The sequence below is a fragment of the Glandiceps talaboti genome, chromosome 15 (genome assembly GCF_964340395.1).
Source record: "Glandiceps talaboti chromosome 15, keGlaTala1.1, whole genome shotgun sequence".
NCBI classification, from domain to species: Eukaryota; Metazoa; Hemichordata; class Enteropneusta; family Spengelidae; genus Glandiceps; species Glandiceps talaboti.
In genome coordinates, this window is record NC_135563.1 from 19,449,352 (window position 1) to 19,472,953 (window position 23,602).

Sequence of the window (23,602 nt, forward strand, 5' to 3'; positions counted from 1 at the left end):
GGCCAGAGGACACCTTTCGTCGGCATTTACGTACACTGCACTGTCACCGTGGATGGATGATACATAATAATAAGAAAAGTCGCGGGTTTTTTTCAAGGTGACCACCCTGAACCACCATGGGAGGGTGCGTAAGCTCATCGCAGGATCGAAGCGACGGCGGAGTTGATTCTAGTGATAATGCCGTCGCAGGATCAAGTAAGAAATCCTCTTCTCACATACACTTCGTCCAGATGCCTGTTTTGTTTCCGCATCAACACATATTTTGATCAGGGTATTGTTCGGCATTTAAAAAATAGAAAAAGTTCCTACAGTACTGTTTGACAATCTGTCGTTAAGGTACTTTTTCCTTCGCCATTTCTTGTATGACGAAATTGAATACTTACATAGTTATATGATCGTATTGTGGAATGCAGAAGTTTGTAGATTTAGTTGTATAATAATAGTACATAGACAGTTGAACGGTTCCAATCCAGTACACATGCTGGTTACGCATGTGATCGATCCAATCATCGGATCAGGAGTATATATTGTTAAAACTTCAGACAGACTTTGATGATGTCCAAAGGTACAACATGATCAGAATGAACAAAGTGAGAATCTGTTTTTATAAAAGGTTCGATTCGATGTTATTGTTGCTAATGAGAGGTTTATTTGTGTTACATAATCCTGTATTTGTAAATGTCACTAATCGCTGTCTGTCTGTCTGAGCAGCCATGCTCTGATGGAGATTGAAGGTGATTCCTGTATTAAGATACATTTCTAAAGTGTATTTTGACCCATGGAATATTGAATCTAATGGGTGCAATTAGAAAACTTTGCAAAAAAATCAGTGTGTAGATTATGTGAGTGGCACTGAAGTAGGAATTGTAAATTTGTCATGCTTATGCCAATAATTAAACTGACAATATCCAGCAAGCATGTCAAATTTATAATTCTTGAGAAGACATCAATGGGTATTTAAGCAAAACATTGAAAATATGTTGAGGTGACAGCTATCAGTATCAGACATTGACAGTCTATCCCATGTTTGAAACCATGGTAACAGGAAAGAAGAAGATGCGTAAAATCTATGTGATGAGCTAGTTTGGTATAATAACACAAATTGGCAAGCTTGGAAAGCACTCATAGTTTTTATTTACCAGTTTGTTCACTTATTCCACTGTTACTGCCTAAAATAGACACAGGCTACTATAACAGCCCAAGAGCTGTAGCACCCATCTGTTACAGTTTAGTATGATGTATCTAGACAAGTGTTTTTGCTAAGTGAGTTCCCAGGCACTTCACCAGTCTTTCTAAAACCAAATTATAGTACAGTGGGAGACTTACAATATTTAAATCACTTTTACCTGATTTGACCCTCTCTGTTACCGAAGTCTTAGCAAAACGTTAATGGACTATACCAGCATCTCAGAGAGAACAGTAATCTATTCCAAACTTGAGCGAAAAAATCAAGCAGAGATGGACTGATTGATTACCGCAGTAGCAGATGTGTGTAAAATATACAGTAGTTGATTTATGTATAAGTTATGAGTTATGATTTATATATAAGACATGTTCAATATTCAGACATTTTGTCCAAGAATTCAAGATATCGGTTCATTTCAATGAAATTTCATCATTGATAGGTAAACTGCACCTTGAAAGTTCATATACGTATTTGAACTGAACATGCACCAGTTACTCAGTCCTGATTGGTTGTACTGTAGTAAACTGATCAAATCTGTTCATACTGATTGGTACAGTTGTGACTGACCAGTGGTGTAAATTAAAGCAAAAGTACTTGTACATCCTTTCAATGTGCACACACACACACACAAACACACACACACACACACACACACACACACACACACACACACACACACACACACACACACTCACACACACAGACAGACAGACAGACATACAGACAGACAGACAGACAGACACACACACACACACACAGACACACACACTTTGTTGAGTAATTTCTTTTAGATATCCTACATACTTTCCCCAGTTTCAGTTTTCATCATAAATACTTCAAAATTCAAAAATATTAACATGCCTGAAAAGCATGCTTGAATAACAACAGATTGAGTTGATACTATAATAATTAATACTACATATGTAGATGTCATATTTCAAATACAACATGATACAATTTAATGTACAGGTATTTTTTCAGCTCAATTCCAAGAAAACACCTCTCCCAAAGAAGACAGAGTTTAAAAAAATATTTTGATTTTCCTACATTTTTTTTTATTACTCCAGTAGAAATCCAAATTATACATGTTTTATATGATTCCTGTATACAACAATTCAGTACTGTTCTAGAAAAGACTTGGAATACCAAAGTAATGCTGGTCAAGAACATCTGTGAACTCAGGATTAATGACAAAATACTAGTAGTATCAGATAAGGTACAGGGACGTGTAGATATCTCCTCTAATTCCTTTCAAGTAAATATAGCCAGCAACAAATATGATACATGCAATCAGTGAAGCCCTAAAATGAAGAAGACCCTACAGTGATTTCATTTTCTCTTGGGTGGTTATATCCTGCTGTACCTCTCTTCATATATTTTTTGTAAGGAAGCTTCCTGTCATGTTTGACAGTGCACAATAAAAATAAATACATAGTTTGTTAGTTAGTTAGAGTGATAAGTGGGTAAAATCATAGACAAGATGTAAACTCTACCGGAGGAGGGGGGTGTCAGTGATGTTTGATAATGCATAGCATCAGTGTGCCCTCTAATGATAGCTAAATTTTGTTGTTGTGAGTCAAAATGAGAAAAAAATGGCATTTCTTGTGAGTCACCACATAGTAAAAGATAGTGAAACACCAAATTTTGGTGTGTCAATAGAAATTGTATGTGTCAGTGACACGTCAAATTGGCTTAGAGGGCACACTGCATAGCATTATTCATTTTATTAACAGTTATTGTCAAGAGCATTAAATAGGTAAATCTACCTAAATTCCTGAGACCAAATTCAGTTGTCACTTGATGAAAACATTTCTACTTTCGACAATGAAGATTTTCTGAGATTTGAACTCTGTGTCTTTAGATTATGTAAATCTATAATCACAAAGTGATGTTGTAAAACCTAAAGTTACAAAAGTAAATTATGGTATCTTCATTCTGGGTGATACACCCAGTATGTCAGAATCTGTTGAAAAATATATTGACCACTTTATAAAAGCCTTGATATTTCTGTATTGTTTTTTTATGTATATGAACCTTGCATGTTGGTATTGTCCACGACTGTCATATACTTCAACTATACATTGCTCAAATACTTAATATTCTGGACTTTTTTCAACTACACACAAGAAAAATACTCATTATTAAAAATATAATAATGTTTTCAATAAAGAGCATCTTTTAGTCTGTATAAAACATAGTTAAGTTCAGAGTGGGTATAGGGTGAGGATGGGGTTGAAGGCAACTATATGTCCAACGTTGACTGTTTGAACCTTGGACATAACTAATACATTTATATATCAAAAATATACAAAGATAGATGAACATTGAAAAGATACACACAACTTTATAAATAAAAATTGGCTTTAAAAATCTTATGAAATCTTTGAAAAGAAGACAACAGAAACTACAAAAATGACTAACTATGTCATTTTGCATGGAAACCATGAAAGTATTTGATGAGAATACAATCTATCTGGAAACTAAATTTGTACACATACATAGAAGTCATTGACATGCAGTTGTAGTACATCTGTAGGGTAATACACTTTTGTTGATATTAGTAGTCATGCAGTGAGAGGGCTTTCCCTCGACCTTTATAGAGTAGTGGGTACGATTTATAACAATATATATTAATTAACATAAAAAAGGAAGCTATTGTTATGTAAATGTACTGTCTACAGAGAACTCAGGATAGAACCTCTTTTTCAATGATTTTCACTGTTCAATATTTTGCTTTCCTTTTTGGCTAATTTCATGTTGACTGTATATTTAAAAAAATCAAATATCATAGATGATTTAATTGAAATGTCCAGAAAATGTGGATTAAAGTAGACAAAAAGATAAGATAAAATTGGTCAGACCGAACCTTTTTTGACATTTTTCCTCAAAATGTTCGTGTAACTAGTAAATGTATAGGTAACTGTCATAGTATCAATCATACTTCAAAAAAATTACAACCTCATCATACCCAGCCCAGAGACTTGGCTATCTGACGACTTACTGGTTTGACTGTATAGCCCATAGACTTGACATACTGGCTTGACAGTATAGCCCAGAGACTTGGCTATCTGACTTGACATACTGGTTTGACAGTATAGCCCAGAGATTTAGCTATCTGACTTGACATACTGTCTTGACAGTATAGCCCAGAGACTTGCCTATCTGACTTGATATACTGGCCTGACAGTATAGCCCAGAGACTTGGCCTGACAGTATAGCCCATAGACTTGGCTATCGATTTGACATACTGGCCTGACAGTATAGCCCATAGACTTGGCTATCAGACTTGACATACTGGCCTGACAGTATAGCCCAGAGACTTGGCCTGACAGTATAGCCCATAGACTTGCCTATCTGACTTGACATACTGTCTTGACAGTATAGCCCAGAGACTTGCCTATCTGATTTGACATACTGGCTTGACAGTATAGCCCATAGACTTGGCTATCTGACTTGACATGCTGGTTTGACAGTATAGCCCAGAGACTTGGCTATCTGATTTGACATACTGGCTTGACAGTATAGCCCAGAGACTTGGCTATCTGATTTGACATACTGGCTTGACAGTATAGCCCAGAGACCTGGCTATCTGATTTGACATACTGGCCTGACAGTATAGCCCAGAGACTTGGCCTGACAGTATAGCTCAGAGATTTGGCTATCAGACTTGACATACTGGCTTGACAGTATAGCCCAGAGACTTGGCTATCTGACAAGATACTAGCTTCTGTTTCTGCTTCTGCTGTATACTGTGCAAAACACCTTGCAGTTATCACACATGTCAGTGTGGTACTGGAGTGATGTGATGAGTTTATAGCCCAGAGACTTAGCTATCTTACTTTACATTCTGGCTTGACATAATATTATGGTGAATGACATTTTCAAGTCGGATAGCCAAATCTATGGGCTGCCTCCTACAAACACAAATCTCAGAATTGTTTACATAGCATCTGAGGGCACAATCATTGTTAACTTACCTATAATAGGTCCATTGATCAAGGATATCCCTAAAGTCACAGTTATCTTATGATAAAGGTACATGTTAGTCCTGTTTGCAGATGGTGTACAAGCCTTGATTCTGACAATGTCCCCTTTGATGTTTAGGGATATTGTCAGAATCACGTCTGCAAACAGGACTTGGCACATGTATGACTGATTGACACAGCCTTACCAGTCATCGTGATTTTGTGAGTGACACATGGCAGTTAGGGGTGTATACTATTAGCCTATCCAATGTGTAGAACACTAAGCGTATCCTTTAATAAAAAGAACAAAATTGTGTCAGAATGATAAAAACTAGGATTTCTTGTGATTCACCACATGATAAGGGATGTTAGTACGAGAGTCAACTCATGTGGGGAATTTGCCTATTACCCCCTCACCACTATGTAGCAGTGAGGGTGATAGCTAAAATCCCAACATGAGGTGACTCTAGGCTAAAGGGATATGGAAACACCCAATATTGGTGCATCACAAGAAATTGCCGTGCATTAGTGGCACCTCACATTGACTGAAAGTGCACATTATGGGTTTGTGAGTGTTGCTGAAATCATGTCATTTCCACCCTATAAAATTATCTCGAAACCAAAAGGTAAACTTCATGTACAAAAGACTACAATATTTTAGTATTGGTAGCAGTTCATGGCTTATAGAAGCCTGTTAGGACACTGTTGCTCCAATACTGCTGATAATGAGAGTTATCGAAGTCTGCCATTCAGCGCTGTAAACTGGCTAGGCTTATAGATAATCTGATGTATAAAGCAGTAACACAAAGGGTCACAAACAAGGTGGCCACCCGTGAGTCATAGTCGGTACTAGGTACATATAGTACATAAACAATATTTGGTGTCCAGGTGAAAAGCCCACTATTAACATGTTAAGTTTTCTGTGATTTGAGTTGGGTTAATTGAAGCCATATATAAATACATCCACTATGATGAGTAATTCATTATAGTAATTAATTATGTTTAAGTGCCACAATTTATTTTTAGCGTTGCTTTCATACTGCTTGTTAATTAAGGGTTGATGATCTCAAGTATAGAGATGACATTTATAGCATTGATAGAGTGTACATTCTAATATAATAGAAATATTTATTTGTGTAATAATATGTATTACAGTTTATGAGATGACATTAATCTATTTATATCATGTAGTTAAAACCTGTCTATGTAGACAACCTGGTGTGCAAATACTAGTAAGCTTGATTCACATTGGATAAATATTGGTAGCCTATGGCTGGTCTAGTGCAGGTGTATTTATTTGTGTGTTCACTATAGAGGAATAACATGATGCTAGCCAAAATCTAAGTCAACCTTCCAGCGAAGGCAATCACAACTGAATCAATTACAAAGGTTTGATAGTTAATCAGATATTGCCCATCAAAATAAATTTATACATTCAGTAACTTGGTATTCTACTATGAACACCCATATTTTTGTACTTGCAAAGTCATACTACATTCTTTATTTCTTCATAGTTATTATCATACATGAATGTTTAATTTTCATGACGGTGAAATTTTAACACAACAATATGAAATATTGTTTGAATAACTTGCAGTGTTTTTGCTCAGGGTTGGGAACCTCAATAACTAGGGTGGAGGGGAGGTAATTAGCATAGATTTTCACACCTTGTTTGGAACCTCGGTGAGGAGGGATCGGGGAGGCAATAATTAGCATAGATTTTCATACCTTAGTAAAGAGGGATGGGGAGGTAATTAGCATAGATTTTAATAAATTTAGTGGATCACATTTTAACACTTGATGTGTTTATGTATGACGTGATCTGGTTTCTCCAGCATTACTTTGTTTGGCAAATGGGAGCCTAATCATACAAGATAACAATGAACATGATAAGGTTAGGGAGGCAGCAAACAAATGAACTCTTTTATGCATGGCTAGTGTCTATTTTGTTTTGTAATCACAGAAATAATAAGTACATGGTTCCTGTTCCAGCTATAGTAAGGGTTCTAGAATTAAATACTAGGAATACATTTATCTGTGAAATGTTTCGAAGTACATGCGTATCACACATATAAATTTGATGCATGTAATGTTTTTATAACTAATGTAAGTGGAGAAATTGATGAGAACAAACGACCTTGAAAATTTGATCATACATAAATTTATACAGGAATAACTCATGTTATGTTACATAAATGATTAATTTGATATACTAGTTTTAAGAATGGTTTGTAAATCTTCTTTTATATAGTATACACAAAATGTGAGTTTATGAACTTTAAGATCTAAGCAAGTTCAGTTTAAAATCTATGTACAAATATACACAGTACAGATACATACATGTACATATTGTGTTTACTTCAATACAGTATACATAATGATACAGGTATGTACAAATGTACATCAGTGCAGTAGTAATGATACAGGTATGTACATTAATATACATCAGTGCAGTATACAGCACATACAAATGTACATCAGTGCAATAGTAATGATACAGGTATGTACAAATGTACATCAGTGCAGTAGTAATGATACAGGTATGTACAAATGTACATCAGTGCAGTAGTAATGATACAGGTATGTACAAATGTACATCAGTGCAGTAGTAATGATACAGGTATGTACAAATGTACATCAGTGCAATAGTAATGATACAGGTATGTACAAATGTACATCAGTGCAGTAGTAATGATACAGGTAGGTATAAATGTACATCAGTGCAGTAGTAATGATACAGGTATGTACAAATGTACATCAGTGCAGTAATGATACAGGTAGGTATAAATGTACATCAGTGCAGTAATGATACAGGTAGGTATAAATGTACATCAGTGCAGTAGTAATGATATTGATACAGGTATGTACATGTACATTGTATGTACAAATGTAGAACAGTGCAGTACTATAGTAATCATACAGGTACATCAGTGCAGTACTATAGTAATCATACAGGTACATCAGTGCATAGAAATACATTTAGTTCAAGGGTGGAAAGTGTATTAAATGATGCAGAAAGCTGTCTACACTCAAATTGAACAAGGAGGTTGTTGACAGATTCAACCAGGAGGTGTAAATGTAGCTTTTATACAAAATCAAATCGATTTACTGCTTTTACTGCAGATAAGTAGTCCCGACATACATGTACTTTGTAAGTCTCAGATAAGTAGCCCCGACATACTTTGTAAGTCTACTATTAAAGTGTTTCTCATGAGAGAACATAATGTATAATTCTCAATGGCTCGATTTACTGGGCTCTTTTGCTCTTGATTTACTTCAAATTGTCAGTATTTTAGTATCTTCCTTGCAGGCATCACTCAAGTAGCTTTTGATCATCTTCACTTTGTAGCTGTAAGAAACAGTGGTTGGCATCATGATGGTTTGTGTTTTACCTACAAACATTTTCAACAAAGCTAAATTTGCAATGGATAAAAATTTTAGGCGTATAAAATGTGTCGTATTTATACCAAATGTCAATAACATATACCTGAAGATCATATCCAGACATTACAAATTTTTAAAAACATGTTTCTGATTTTGGCTCTAAATTATAAAAGAAAGAAGAAATCTTATCGAATAACACCATTTTCAGTGTTACATGTCTTTTTTATGTACATTGTATGAGGGTTTACTTACAACTTACAACTTTGCCTGACGATTAGATGTTGTTGACACTCCTCTAACCACTTAATTTAGTGCGTAGTTACAAGAACACAAGTAATAACGAATCACATCTCTTAGTCTACTTACAGCCCTAAGTTTATTTAATTTTTAAAAAAAACATTAGTTTGCTTTTAGCCTGTTGCATCTGAAGAAAAAGTAAAGATAAACAGTACTCTGTACACAAAAATATAACAATATATAATAATGTTATTAATTTCTATAATCCTCTTTGAGAACACAAGGAATATGTGTACATGTATAAAGGCAGTGGTGTTGATGAAAGTTATATTGGAATATTTCTTATTTATAAATACTGTTATAGAGCAGATGGAACTGAAACTTTACATGTTGGGCCTCAGACCTGCATTGTGGAACATACATGTAGTAGAATGTTGTGCTTGAATACAGTAGTAGTGGTGGTGGTGGTGGTGGTGGTGGTGATGGTGATGATGGGGATGGTGATGGTGGTGGTGGTGGTGGTGGTGGTGAATGGGTGGTGGTGATAATGATGATGATGATGATGATGATGATGATGATGATAATGGGATGATGGTGATAATGATAATGATGACGATGGTGATGATGATGATGATGATGATGATGATGATGGTGGGATGATAATGATGGTGATGGTGATGAGTACAATAATAATGATGTTGATGACAGGTCACACTATAAAAGAAAAATATTCTTTAGATCAAAATGATGTAGAGTACAATAAATGAACACAAGGGTATTATTATACAACTAGACTAGATACATATGTAACTGTAAGCCCAGACCCTGGGACCATACTTCATAAATTTGATATGATATAAGTCAGACATAACAATATGTACAAAGGATGTGTCTTTATTCTGAAATATTAGCCATATGCTATAACACGCTCTCAGCAAAAATCAAAGGCCTCTTCCCTGGAGAGTTCTGACTATACGAACTATATAATGAATATGACTTTTGACATTCTCATGTATCATTACCTTAATATCGTAACTAAAAATTGTGATCATGACAAACTTTAGTTGCAATATTTTGTTAAGTGCTGAACCTCAGTATTAAACATGTGAGTTGGAACTGTTAAGATTGATGCAGTTTTCTAGTACATGTCATACAGTGTTCTCATTGTCATAGGAGAACCCTGGTAAAAAGCCTAGGGGATGATTTTATCTACTTTCAGGGAAGATGTTGTGATTGAAATCCACTGCTACAGGTGGCATGTGTTGTTATATGGAGTGAAGAACACAGTATTTGTATCTGATTTTGATACACATGTATGTAGTCTTGACAGTCTTGAAAGTATTGAAGCTGTAAAACAAGGATGTAGGGGCGTTGATTATTCAATGTAGGAATAAAAGGTAGAATTCTTTTGGCTGTCTAGTAGCAACAATGCGGTAACACACATGGTTATAGATCATTATTATATTTATTGCAAAGTAACGGATGTAATACTGTAGCTTGGAATGAGGCAGTGTGTTTTCTATTAAAGCCAGTTTGACGTGCCACTGATGCACACAATTTCTAGTGACCCACCAAAATTTGGTGTTCCCCTATCTCTTACTATGTGGTAACTCACAAGAAATCCCAGTTTTTCTCATTTTGACTCACAACAACAAAATTTGGCTATCATTAGAGGGAACACTGGAATGAGGTCATTTCTGAGTGTTTGCAGAAAACAAGAATACATGTATACATTAGTGTAGCTGTACACTTGTAGTTCATATAACTTGTCACTGAGATTCTACATGTATCTATGATATTATCATGAAGGCATTCCTTCAGCTCAAAGTATGGTAATAACAGTCTCTGAAATGTTGTAAAATAACCCACCATTTTGAGTGAAGAGTTGTTGTTGAAGGTGAAAGTACAATGACTGTGTAAATCATGATTCAGATTTTATTAAAGTGAATGACAACTGTGAATAGTAAGAATTACATGCGTGTGCAGAAATACTGAAAGAATCGCAACTGTCTACTATTGTTCATTATTACTAGGAAATCATGCAGCCTGTCCTGTCATTCTTCTTATATGACACACACAGTGTGTTATTGCAAATGGTGAATATTTTATATTTTGTTATTTATTTACTGAAGATGTGTTATTTTAGTAACCTTCAGAAGTAAATCTTGCCATAGATGTATGTATATATATATACAACTACCGTCAATTAAATGGACCTACATTTGTAGAAAAATCAGTTGAATTTTATACTGAGATTATCATAGTTCCAGTGAGAGCTATTGAGGTCAACCTCCTGACTTGACATCAACTTCCTTATCTTGGGTTGCTCTATATTGATAAGCATGCTTACAAGACAACATTAAAGTAACAGTGATAATGTTCTACTGCAAAACATCCACAATGTGTGTATTTAAACTGTCATCTATACGGGAGATGATTATTCTACTGATTTGATAATTTTTTCAGTATTGAATCACAGTGTAGGATACTTGTTAGATCACCTGTTAGTATACTGTTGGAGTGCAAAAGTAACAAGTAATATGGTCCTTATCTGTTAGTATAAAAAGTTCAAATGAATTGTAATGTCAGCCAAGGAAAATATGAGTGCTTTAAGGATCACCAGACAAGTAGGGACAAAATCCTTAGACTATGAGTATTTTCCGGCTGAATGAACTGGAAAAAATGATTATTTTTGGTGTCTTCAAGCATAATTTATGAAAAAATGGGGAAACATAAAACTGATTTAGAATGCTTTGATTCATATTTTGAGTACCACAGAACCAGTGATGTACATGCAAGTTGTGACACAGAGCACCCAGGTATTAAACCCATAGTTTATGTTTGAATGTGTTCAACATGGCATGTGTGTGGTATTATTGTATTTCAATTATGTGATAGTTGGGGAGGGGCAGGGTCTAGGTTGAAACCAGGATGAAAAAATCCAACTTAGTTAGTTAGTTAAAAGTGTGTAACTACTTAATTTTTTTAAGACTTTTAATTTTCCATTAACTTGTATTGATCTATCTGCCTGCTTGTTCGTTATCTGCCACATCCATGTCATCCAAAAATTCAAAAATTAGCAATATCAATCAAAGGCTTTACATGATTGTAGATCAAATTATTTTGCAACAAAAAAATTATTACATGTGTAGAAATGAATAGAGTAAACAGCAAAGTTTCATTGAACAGAATCTAGTCAGACTCACTAATGGGTTTACACTATATTAATTGACATTACATTGGATTGATTGGAACATAGACAGAGAAACAAACTACAGGCAGGGTTGCTACAACACAGATATAAATAAGATATTACAAATCTGTCACGCAGACAGGAATTAAACAGTGAGTAATGTATTGATTTCTACTTCCCTGTTTAGTTACTAGTAAATGTATTATTACATATCTTTATGTTGTCGTAGCAACAAAGAAAACAATCTCATAGTGATTCAGTAATTTCCCTTATTGTGTAAATGTATACATTTATAGGTAATTTATTATATACTTTTATGATATTCACATGACATTTATTGATTAACAAAAAAATCCAAAGTTGAAAATAGAGTACATGGATCGGTGATGCTACTGTTGGTTAAAGAGTGTTTCACCTTAATAGTTCAGACTGTATCACCAATTTCAGGGAAAATAAGCTGAAATGATATTGTTTCACCACCATGTTGCAGAAAATATATTATATACTTACCTGGTCCAAATATGAATTTTGTAAACTCTCAATGTATACATTTTGTATGTATGCATAATCCCATGGTCAGGTACATGTACCAGTACTATCAATGTACAACCTTAGCCACTGGTCAACAAAGTCATATTGAGATCATTAAGATTTAGTGATTCGGTCAGTTAAGAGTGGTACAAGTACAGTAGATAAAATATGCCTGTGTTGCGCAGTCATTTTACTTGGATTCCCAGACATAATTATGGTACACTGTATTGGAAACTCAGTTTCACTCGGTTAGGTCCTTAGTGTTATTGTTAGACCCTATGTAAAAACTCTTGATATTATCAGACTACAGTGTAGGTTTCTTTTGGTATTACAAGAATGAATCTTGAAAGGAAAGGAATTTTCCAATCTCACATTATCAAATGTAACTCTCACAAGCACCATATAGTGTGTGACCGTTGTACCTTGATGTAAATGATATAAGAAAAATGTTCTTACTGAAGTCAGTAAAAACTACTAAACTTGGACTTGGGTGTGATGATCATCATTTTCCAAATGTCTGACATCAGAATTATAAAAGCATCATTCCATTGCAGTTAATGTGAAAATTATAATGAGTTACAGAAAAGATGGTTTTTTATACGACATGTGCAATTTTTGGAGGAAATATTTGAATGAAAATTAAAGACAGGAAGTAGAAGAGTCATTGATTGCAGACAATGTAGATTGTATATGTCTTTGATACCAGTGGAGCATTAGCTTTCCCTTGACATACTACTAACACAGGTCACAGGTCCTAGATTTGAAATGTCAACCTTATCATGTTATAACCAATGATATCACCTGATAACGAAAATATAAAAAAATCTCTATTCATTAGAGACTTTGAAAAATCATGCCTCAAAATTTAATGACTTATAGCCTTTAGGTATACAGACAAGGGAGGAACACTCATTTTATTTTCTCAGTCAGTCTGTCTGTCTGTCTGTCCGTCTAGCCGTCCATCCATCTGTCCGTCTGTCCGTCTCTCTCTCTGTCTGTCTGTCCGTCTGTCTGCCTCTGTGCCTCTCTGTCTATCTGTGCCTGTGTCTGTCTTTGTTTCTATCTCAGTACATTTTTGCATCTCTCTGTCTTATCCCTTCTCTGTCTCATTCTGTCTGTCTGTCTGTCTGTCTGTCTGTCTGTCTCTGTCTCTGTTTTTTTTCTCTCTCTTTCTCTCTCTCTCTCACACACACACACACACATACACACACACACACACACACATATATATACACACACACAAACACAGACAAACCATTACTATTCTCCCATCATTCATGCATCTATTTTGTTCACAGTATGTACTTGAAAAAATGACCAGAAATTGAGTCAATCATAAGAAATCTTGTGAAAGATTGTTTAGTTGACATCACAATTCATATTGATGCCTCCTCGTCTACTGTTAATTTTGCATACAAGTGTACTACATTACTTGTGATGTGTATTTTACTCTGTGTACTTGCCTGATCTGTGAGTCCACAATACTATCCAGTGAAAAGTGAACGAGCAGACTCAGTGGAGTCACAGAACCAATGAGTACTAATGCTAAATACCAGCGTTCTCGGTAACGTGTTATTTGTACACATTTGATGCCATATTTGATATTGGGGTGCAATTTTTGTGATGTATGTATTAATGGGGATACATCATAAACAGAGTACAAGTAAAGCTTTCTGTTAGCAAATGTATAGTTATCATTGCCTTGTAAAACAAGATGGTTTCTCACAGTGCAGAACCAATGAGTACTCAGTAGTTATGCTAAATAGTTACAATACGTGTATGTAGTGACAAATCCATATCAAACAAGTACTTGTATAAAGTGTACAGCTTCAAGAATATGGCAGTTGATTCTGTCATGCTTTCCCTTGGTACATATATGTGTATATCCAAATTTACATGGTGTATTATAAGAGTAAATATATGACATTGTCAGGAATACACTATCAAACCTTGCCATCATAGTACTAAAAGTATTTCATGCCATCATGACTGACTTTTTATATCTGCAAACTGAAACTTACATACATTTGTACATACGTGTATAATGACAGAGAGACATTCTGGCCTGGCTGAGAGACTGATAGCCTTATCATGTTATGAGCTTACTGAACAACAGACAGATTATCGATTTAGTGTTGTTGCCTTATCTGCATACATAATGACAGACAGACAGATAGACAGGTGTGTCATAAACTCACTGTCATCATGCATCCACTCTGTTTATACACATAGCAGCCATATATATAAATTGTGCACTTGTTTTTTAAGTAGGTAAAACTGATCGAATTGATTGAAAAAAATTATTAAGAACAGTAATCAAAATCATGTATGTTCTTTTCTGAATATCCCATTAGTCTTAATATTACTTTATTGAAAATGTACTGAATCTGTATTTATAAACCTTTTAATTGGCTTTTAATTGAATATGTTCTGTAGCCCACTTTTTTTTATGGCCATTAAAACTTTTACATAGAGAAAAGCAGCTTTCAGTTACTGTATGTCATGACACACCTACTGTGTACTTGCATTTAGGAGACTGTTTCTTACTGCTAGAACAGCTACTCTCCCCCCCCCCCCCCCCCCATTACTAGGGTCCCACCAAAATTATGGTAGAAGGTATGGAAATCTATGCAAGTTTTATCAGATTCCCTTGTTTCATTACAAGGACTCCAAAACCTTCGAACAGGATTATATATACATTGAATCAGAGAACTCTCTGAGCTCATGTGATACATCAAATAAGGAAAGTCAGTGGGCATTTGTTTATGACACCTTCAGGTTACCGATGACTCCGGAAATAAAGCATAGGATCAATATAAGTATGACATTATCAAATGTATTACAATGTAAGTCATAAACATGAGCAGCTTGTTGTCCATTTCACTACCCTGTCAGTTTACAGTTACAATGACATCATAAAGCATCATTTATCCGTATTTGCATTCATAAACAGCATGTTGGTATGGAACCAAATGACATCTGAGTTCGCTGTTTGCTGGGTAACCTCCTGACCATGAAAGCCATCAATACCTTAAAATGAACAAGTCGGCATTTTGTTGCAAAAGTAGGTTTTAATCTGTACTCTAATTCTCACAAATGCTCTTAGTGACATAAATCATGTAGACAGAATGTATCAAAACAGGGGTGAAGATCAGACAGAAATTACATGCAACATTATAAAATGTCAACTCTGTTGTTAATAACAGCTCGTATTTCATATAAAAATATGATTTATCTCCTATGATTACCAAAACCTGTTAGAATAGAAGTACTTTTAGTCATACATAAAACAACCATTGTGAAAACATCAGGTTAGAAGTCAGTATGTATACAAAATGAAGGTAATACTAAATAAAACAACAACACATACTAAAAGACAACCTGCAGGTTCATGAATCTCAGCATCCAGGGGGTTCTACATGTATTTCATTACCTTATCAACTTTGACCAAATGGCAAAGATTTTGTATCATAACTTTATAATGTATGCATTGCAGCTTCACCTTGTTCATTTTCTCATATTAGACACTGTTGGGGGGGGGGGGGAGTGCTATTATATTGTACAGAGTATACATTGTATGCAGGCCATCCAAATATCTAGACATTTTTTATTTTCAATACATTTTGTATTTATAAAGTTGATTTTTAATGTACATATAACTTGTGACAGTAATATGTAAAGAATCCCAGTAGACTACATACACAATGTATGTATAAACTCTGGTAGAATTTACCTACTTACTAAAAAACACTGATACACGGTTTTATGTGGTTTTAATATTCAGACTACTGTGATAAGACAAGTGGTGTATTTTGATTATAAACGGTGTGTCTGGATTAAACATTGAAGTAAATTATTCTAATTAATTGAATTGAACACTACTCTATTGGCATTCAGTATACACACTGTAGTACATGACACTTGTCTTAATGTCTGTTTGTGCTCATCTTGAATTCAAATGACTCCAATGTAGGTGTCCAAATGACCTTCCTAAGTCTATATTAAGTGATGTCTTCATCATTTGGCCAACCCTTACGGGAATACAAAGAATATGACAGATTGCGTTGCTGATGTCCATAAAAATGACTAAATTATAGAGAAAGTCTGATGTCTATAGAATATTGAATTAGCTTAGCATCTAGTCTCACGTTATGTGTTCTAAAAGCTCAGGCAGCGTCTTGGCCTTTGAACTTTACTACTGAGTGGTGTTCTGTTATTTACGTTTTGTAGAAAATTCAATATCATTACTTTCCTCAACTCTTATCCCTGATGATCTAATGGATGTCTTTGATGCAACAAGGAAATCAATTATTCATTGATGTCCGGATTGTATTATTTTTTTCTCAGTCTTTACATAATGGTGTATATTTAACCATATATGATATATAATGCGTGTGCATGTTATAGTATTACAAACGTGTTGACAAAGCTGACACCATACAATACTAATAATACATAATACAGAGGCAGTAATACAGTAGTACCATTGCCCAAATGATGGTGAGGCTATTGTTTTCAAGATGTACATGTATGACGCTCCTTATTTTGTTCTTTTCTCAGAGTGCCTCACTCAATGTAAAGAAGGCCTCCAGATTTTCCAATTTTTACAGCTCTATTTTCAAGAGGTCATGTGACTTTTCTTGGTCCCTATATAAGCTTACAGAAAATTTGGCCAAGATAATCAGCCTTGTCTTTCTTCCCCTTTATAATCACACATTCAATCTAGTGTCCATTTTGCCATTCACATAGACATTATAATTTATATTATGTCAAAGCAAAATTGTCTGCACTTGAACCAAAAATAGAGGATTTATATCCTGGTTATGATAGCATTATGTCACAATAGTAGGCATCTGTATCATTGGTCCTGTTATGCTTGGAATGTGTGAGACAATTGAAATAGAGACATTATTTTTCACAATGTTTCATAACTCATTATTCTCCAATATTTTTCTTCATTCAGTTGGCAAATACTTATGACCTAAGGGGTTTTGTCACTACCCACCTTTGACTTTTACTGACAAGGTCCCCTAAGGTCACGCTTACTTTTGTTGGCTGAAGGATGACATCTAATTTTACTTCATCTACATGTACAAAAAAACGTTAGAAAGTTTCAATTGAATGAACGTTTGATGGCATTATAATAACTATGACGATTTCTTTACAGTATTCTGCATATACAAAATGTACATTGTCTACCTGTACTGTTCCTGGAGTCATAAGAATACTAAATAATACAGAGATATTCCCCAAATAATTTCCTGCCATTATATTTTACCATCTCCAGTGCCTCTTGGCAGAAATCAACCTTTGAAGTCAGAGAAACCGAAATGGAAAAGTGATGTTCCTCTAACAGATGGGCAATTACGAAGTAAGAGAGATGAGTTTTGGGACACAGCACCAGCATTTGAAGGAAGGAAAGAAATCTGGGATGCTTTGAAAGCTGCTGCCCAAGCTTTAGAAGGAGGAGATCATGCCTTAGCACAGGCTATAATTGATGGCGCAAATATTACATGTCCTAATGGTAAGGAGACAGTTTTACACTCTCTGGATAATTAGCCACTTTCATGACCTCTTTGTGACCTACATCTTAGCATGCCTGGAGGTATGCGATAAACTGCTATTGAGTCTGAAAGAATATTTGAAATCTATTCAATATCTTAGCTTGCCTTTCTTCTTATAAAAGGAATTTTGACAATCTTGAATGCAGGACTTTGATGACAATCATGTTGGAGCTCAAAGTTATTCATAATTTTGCCACGTTGTGTGGTGTGCTACAATTCATATCAATATTTGTACCACTGATTTAAGCCTATACGCTAGTCTTCGTCATGCTTTACATTTACAGCAATAAAGTGATTGAGCCAATGAATTGTGAATTCATTGACTCAATCACTTTATTGCTGTAAATGTAAAGTTACAGTTTAAGTATTGTTATCAAGATATTAGTTGTTCTTGACTGCTAAATTTTTCATTTTCCTTTCCACAATCCTAAAACACACTACCATGTCTATGTTGTTATTTCCTTCAGGCACTTTGGAAGACTGTTATGATGAACTTGGAAATCGTTACACACTACCAGTATATTGTCTGAGTCCACCAATCAACATGATTGAAGAAACCAGTGAGTCCGATGCCGCGGACCTTGAGCCAGCCAGTGCAGGTGGTGTAGAAACCATTATAAAACTACGTCTATCCACTGGCAAGGACATGAAAATGCCAGTCCGAAGCACTGAAACTGTTCAACAAGTGAAACGAAGGATTCAGGCAGAAGAAGGTATTGAACCGTCACGCCAGAGATGGTTCTTCTCAGGGCGACTACTTAATGACAAAACCAAAATAGAAGAAGCCAAGATTCCTAAGGGATTTATAGTTCAAGTTGTAGTAGCCCCTACAAATCCTACTCCAGTGGATAATTGATAATATCTCTCAATTTTCAGGTGAATATATATGATATCCCCCTCAATGGTCCAGTGGATAATTGCTATCTTTTAGTCAATATTACATTACCATATCTTCCAGTGGATATTGAATGGATAGATATGTATTTATACCAGAAAATAAATTGATATATCTACCCTGGAATAAATTAATAGCTCACAAAGTGGATAAATTTATATATCACCCAGAAGATACATTGGTGACTACTCTCGTATGAGGATGATATACCTCCCAGTGGATAAATTTATATATCTACTTGTGAATAATTTGATAGCTCTCCAAGTGGATGAATTGATATATCGTCTGAAGATACATAGGTGAATCTACCATCACAGGAAGTGTTATATATCCAAGTAGATAATGTGATAGTATATATACCTTTGAATACATGGATAGCTCAATGAACAAAATGATATAAATACCGTGGGATAAAATTATTTATCTCCCTGTGAATAAGTTGATATATCTCCCAGGGGATAACATAACATAGCTACAGGTGGGTAAATAGATTACCTCCCAGTTTACTATGTCAATCTTTATATTAAGTTATATATACCACAGGTTTGGTCAATCAACCTTCAAATAAATTTGTATATTTCCAAGTGAATAATTGATACATTTACTATTATCTCTCTAGTTGGTAGATTTACATAACCACAAGGGGATAAGTTGACTTATCTACAGGTCAATAAATTGATATATCTGTGAGTAGGAGAGTCATATTACCTAGTGGATATGATAATATATGACATTCTGACTTGGAGATGCAGGGGATAAATTGACTTATCCACAGGTTGATAATTGATATATCTACCAGTAGGAGAGTTATATTACCCAGTGGATATAACAATATATGTCACGCTGACAGAGAGAGCTGCCTGTATGTTGTATAGATGTATTGTGTAAAGTAAGTCTTACAGTTTTTGTCTCCTGCTGATGATTTGTGTCAACTGGAGGGAAAACATTTCTTTTGTTTCATTGGTGACAATCAGCTACAAACCGAGTTTATGGGTAACCATTCAATAAATCAGTTTTCTCTTCTTATATTTACAAAGTATCTGTAGAATATCAGCAAGTCTATCTATGTGGAAAAGCCTAACTTGGTTGCTTGCTTGCAAGGCGATAACAAATGAAAGAGCACGAGTTGTGTGAGATGTTTCTGTTTTCATCATGCCTGTGTTTACCTGCTGGTAAGGTTCCTAAAACATAGGCACACACAGAGATATTGTTGTATTCACAAATGGTCACATAGATGTTATAACAGCATTGTAACAGTATAGAGGGCGCCCTTTTTGATAGACAACAGCTATATTTAATGTATGGGCTACAAACCCATGATATGTACTCATCGTGAAAGTTGCCTCTCAAAGCAAGGATTGAAATATAATATTTCTATTTCTACATTTGATGATCATAAATGTTTTGAATTTCTGTAATGTTATATGATTCCAGTAATGTTATAATTGTATAATTTAATCCTAATGAAAGGCAGTGTCCCCAGGTATAGTTTAATATGACTAGTCAGTAACTTGGGTTGCATTTGGGCTTACTATGCTGTGTGTATGTCAAGAACAGTAGATCCATAAATGCATCCAAACATGATTTTTATGAAAGCCAAAGTCGATGTACTTAAAAAAATACAGTGTGCCCTCTATGTCCGTTTGAAAATGGACACTCAACTATTTCTTGTGAAATCACCAATATTTCGTGTTTCCCATAAAAACATGTAGTTTGGATTATTTTGACACAACAACAACAACAACAACAACAACAACAAATTTGTCATTGTTCGAGGGCAGACTGTTGTAAGTGTTCAAAGTGATGGAATTCTATCCATAAAAAGTTGTACAGTATAGCATTCACAAGTGTATGAAGGCAATGAACTAAATGTATTTGTATGTTAACCTTGGCTTGGAATACCTAGAAAGATATGTGGCATAGTGTTGAACACCTCAGCAATACATCTAAGGCTATTATATCATCATGATTACTTTAAAGGGACACATTCTGTAACTTAATGAGTTGTAATGGTTAAGGGGCACATTCCTTAATTTAATGAGTTGTAATGGTTAAGGGGCACATTCTGTAACTTTATGGGTTCAGGTGGTTGCTTATGTTTGGGTTAAAGGGGCACATGTTGAAACTTTTTAATGGTTATTTTTGTGGTATTTTGAAATGTCCTTATGTTATTTCAACTCCAAGAACTTGTTGTGGAGTATGTCAAGTTACTGGTATGGCTCTTACACATTTTAAATATGATCCAAAACGACAATATGACAAAGTTTTTGGTTACCAAAATATTAGTATTGATTACCCAGCCTCGTTGTGCATATTCAACTACCCCTATCATATTATGTAAAACAAGGATTTATCCCTAAGTAAGTTTTAGTGTGTATTTTGTATGTATTAATTGTTCACTGACTTTAGCTGAAATTTGTACTCTAGTTACAGACTGTACCCCTTTAATCAAATACTGAATGGTTGTATTAACAGGAAGGCAATATAAAGAATTATAAGGCAATAGAATCATAAAAATATTTGAATAATACATAGAAATATATTATGAAATAATACCCACCTGGCTTTTGAAATATGTGGTAGCGGAATAGATAGTTTTCTTTTTCTTGTTGATGTTATTATTTACAGGTTGTGTTTGACTCCAACGTGAACAACAATAATGTGTTTTTGTGGGGGTCAAATGTCAAACCAGTTATGCTTGCTGATTGGTCAGTTACAGTGTCAATCAACTGTGTATGCTAATAAGGTAATATTGGGTTAGCTCAGTAAAAATTAAACAGAATTAGAATTAATTTCACAATAAATTAGACAGAAGATTACAAAAAGGTAAAAAATGAAGGCTGTGATTTGATTTTGTAAAATTCATTTGATATATCAATATATCTAAAACTGCTGAGCCAGTGAATAAATGAGCAATGCATTTTAGGGGTTGGGGGTTTAGGTAGGTTGTGTTCTCCTCTCAGTGAGTGGGGGCAGCTCTTAGACTGATGGTTTTGTACTTGTGGGCTCACTACAAGTGTGTAGCACCCACCACCACAACAATTATTCAGTCTAAGGTGTGCTGTGATTGTAGTGCGCCACCACTGGTGAACATGGATGCCAAAGGAACAAGGGGAAAAAATCAGTTCCAGAATTTTTCAGAGAGAACACCCATCATACAAACTTGTGTTTCTTTACTAGCTATGACTACAATTTTGAATTCAAAATGCAGGAAATGACCAAGTACATGGTTGATAATGAAATAAATATAATAATGAAGAAAATATTTTTTACATTGTGCTGAAAGCGACCCATGTATGTGCTAGAATTACAGGTGTACCAAAAAATTGTATTGTGAATGCCAAATAGCGCCCTCTATGATGTAGAACTAACCTTCAGATTCTTTTGTTTATTGTTTTTTTTGTGTGTGTAAACAAGTATTTGTAATATTCAAAGTAGTGCAATGTTACTATGCCATGTAGTCAGCATCAAAATACAAATCTCTGCTTTTTAAGCATGTAACATGGTTGCAGTGTGTAAGGAGGAAGCTATATGCTTCCAGTGCTTTTAAGATTATTTTTTTAATTTAAAAGACAAAAAACTTATGAGATTCAAAAGACTCAGTTTATTAAATGTGTACATGTGAAGATTTAATACAAAAAATATACAGTTTCTGTGTTTTGTCAACTTTTTACAAAGCAGTTATATAGAATGAGGACCAATGCATATTTTTCAGTAATTGTCTTATTTCTGATGTTGGCTATACTTATGTGGTTTTTGTAATAAAATTATTACATTGAAGACAATACAATGGATGCCTGCCAGGGATGGAATGGGTGGGTAGGGTGTTGGGGGGGGGGGGGGGGGGGTAGAGAGTGTTTACAAATGTCATCTAATGCTTTTCACTGTAGTCTCATTATTTTAGCACCTTTATTTTTTCTCACTTATTTCATAATAAATGTTGGACCAAAACAACAAAACCACAAATGACATTGTTGAACAAGTAATTACAAAAAAGTTAATTGGATATAAATTCATGGCTTTATACTAACTTCAGAAAGTATTTATATCACCACTATTTTTACATGTGTCCATTGCTGACAGCTGATATTATGGGTTGCTTCCCAGTATCAGTGTTCATTGAAAGATCTAAGATGCTGGTGAGGTATTTGACAGTCAAGGTGGGAGGGTTTCAAACTCATTTTTCATTTGAAATATAAGTTTTTGAGTTCAACACTGTTAACATATTTTATAAGTTCAATTCGGATAAAAAGTATTTTATCAAAACTCTTTCAAGACTTGTTGAACAGTTTCATAGATTGAATGAATGGAGGATCTGATATATATAGGCAGTGTAAGATTAAAAACAGGGTAATTAGAAATACATGTTTGTCTTTGTTGTGCTTGAGGGTCAATTACCCCTGTGTTAGGGTAAAAAAAAATAATCCATGGCCATCATGTATATACATTAACTGTAATTTCATAAATCGTGTTACAGAGTCAAGGACAATCAAGTACATGGAACCTGTCATTGTCATACATTGGGACCATTCACTCCAGTGACAGGGTCATTACTAATACATGTACCAGTTCATGTATATATGAAACATGTTAATATTCAAATTTACACCATAAGTTTAGAGTACAAAAGTCTGACAGTTGCATCGT

The 23,602-nt window shown here is 34.7% G+C and overlaps 1 protein-coding gene across 1 annotated transcript; it reads left to right on the top strand.

Annotated features, from left to right (window-relative positions):
* The first annotated feature begins 8 nt into the window (after window positions 1–8).
* LOC144446611 (ubiquitin domain-containing protein 2-like) lies at window positions 9–22,756 on the top strand. The gene is made up of 3 exons (XM_078136415.1): window positions 9–195; window positions 17,784–18,020; window positions 18,528–22,756. The coding sequence occupies exons 1-3, from the start codon at window positions 117–119 to the stop codon at window positions 18,914–18,916; spliced, it is 705 nt and encodes a 234-aa protein (XP_077992541.1). The 5' UTR covers window positions 9–116; the 3' UTR covers window positions 18,917–22,756.
* Window positions 22,757–23,602: the final 846 nt, after the last annotated feature.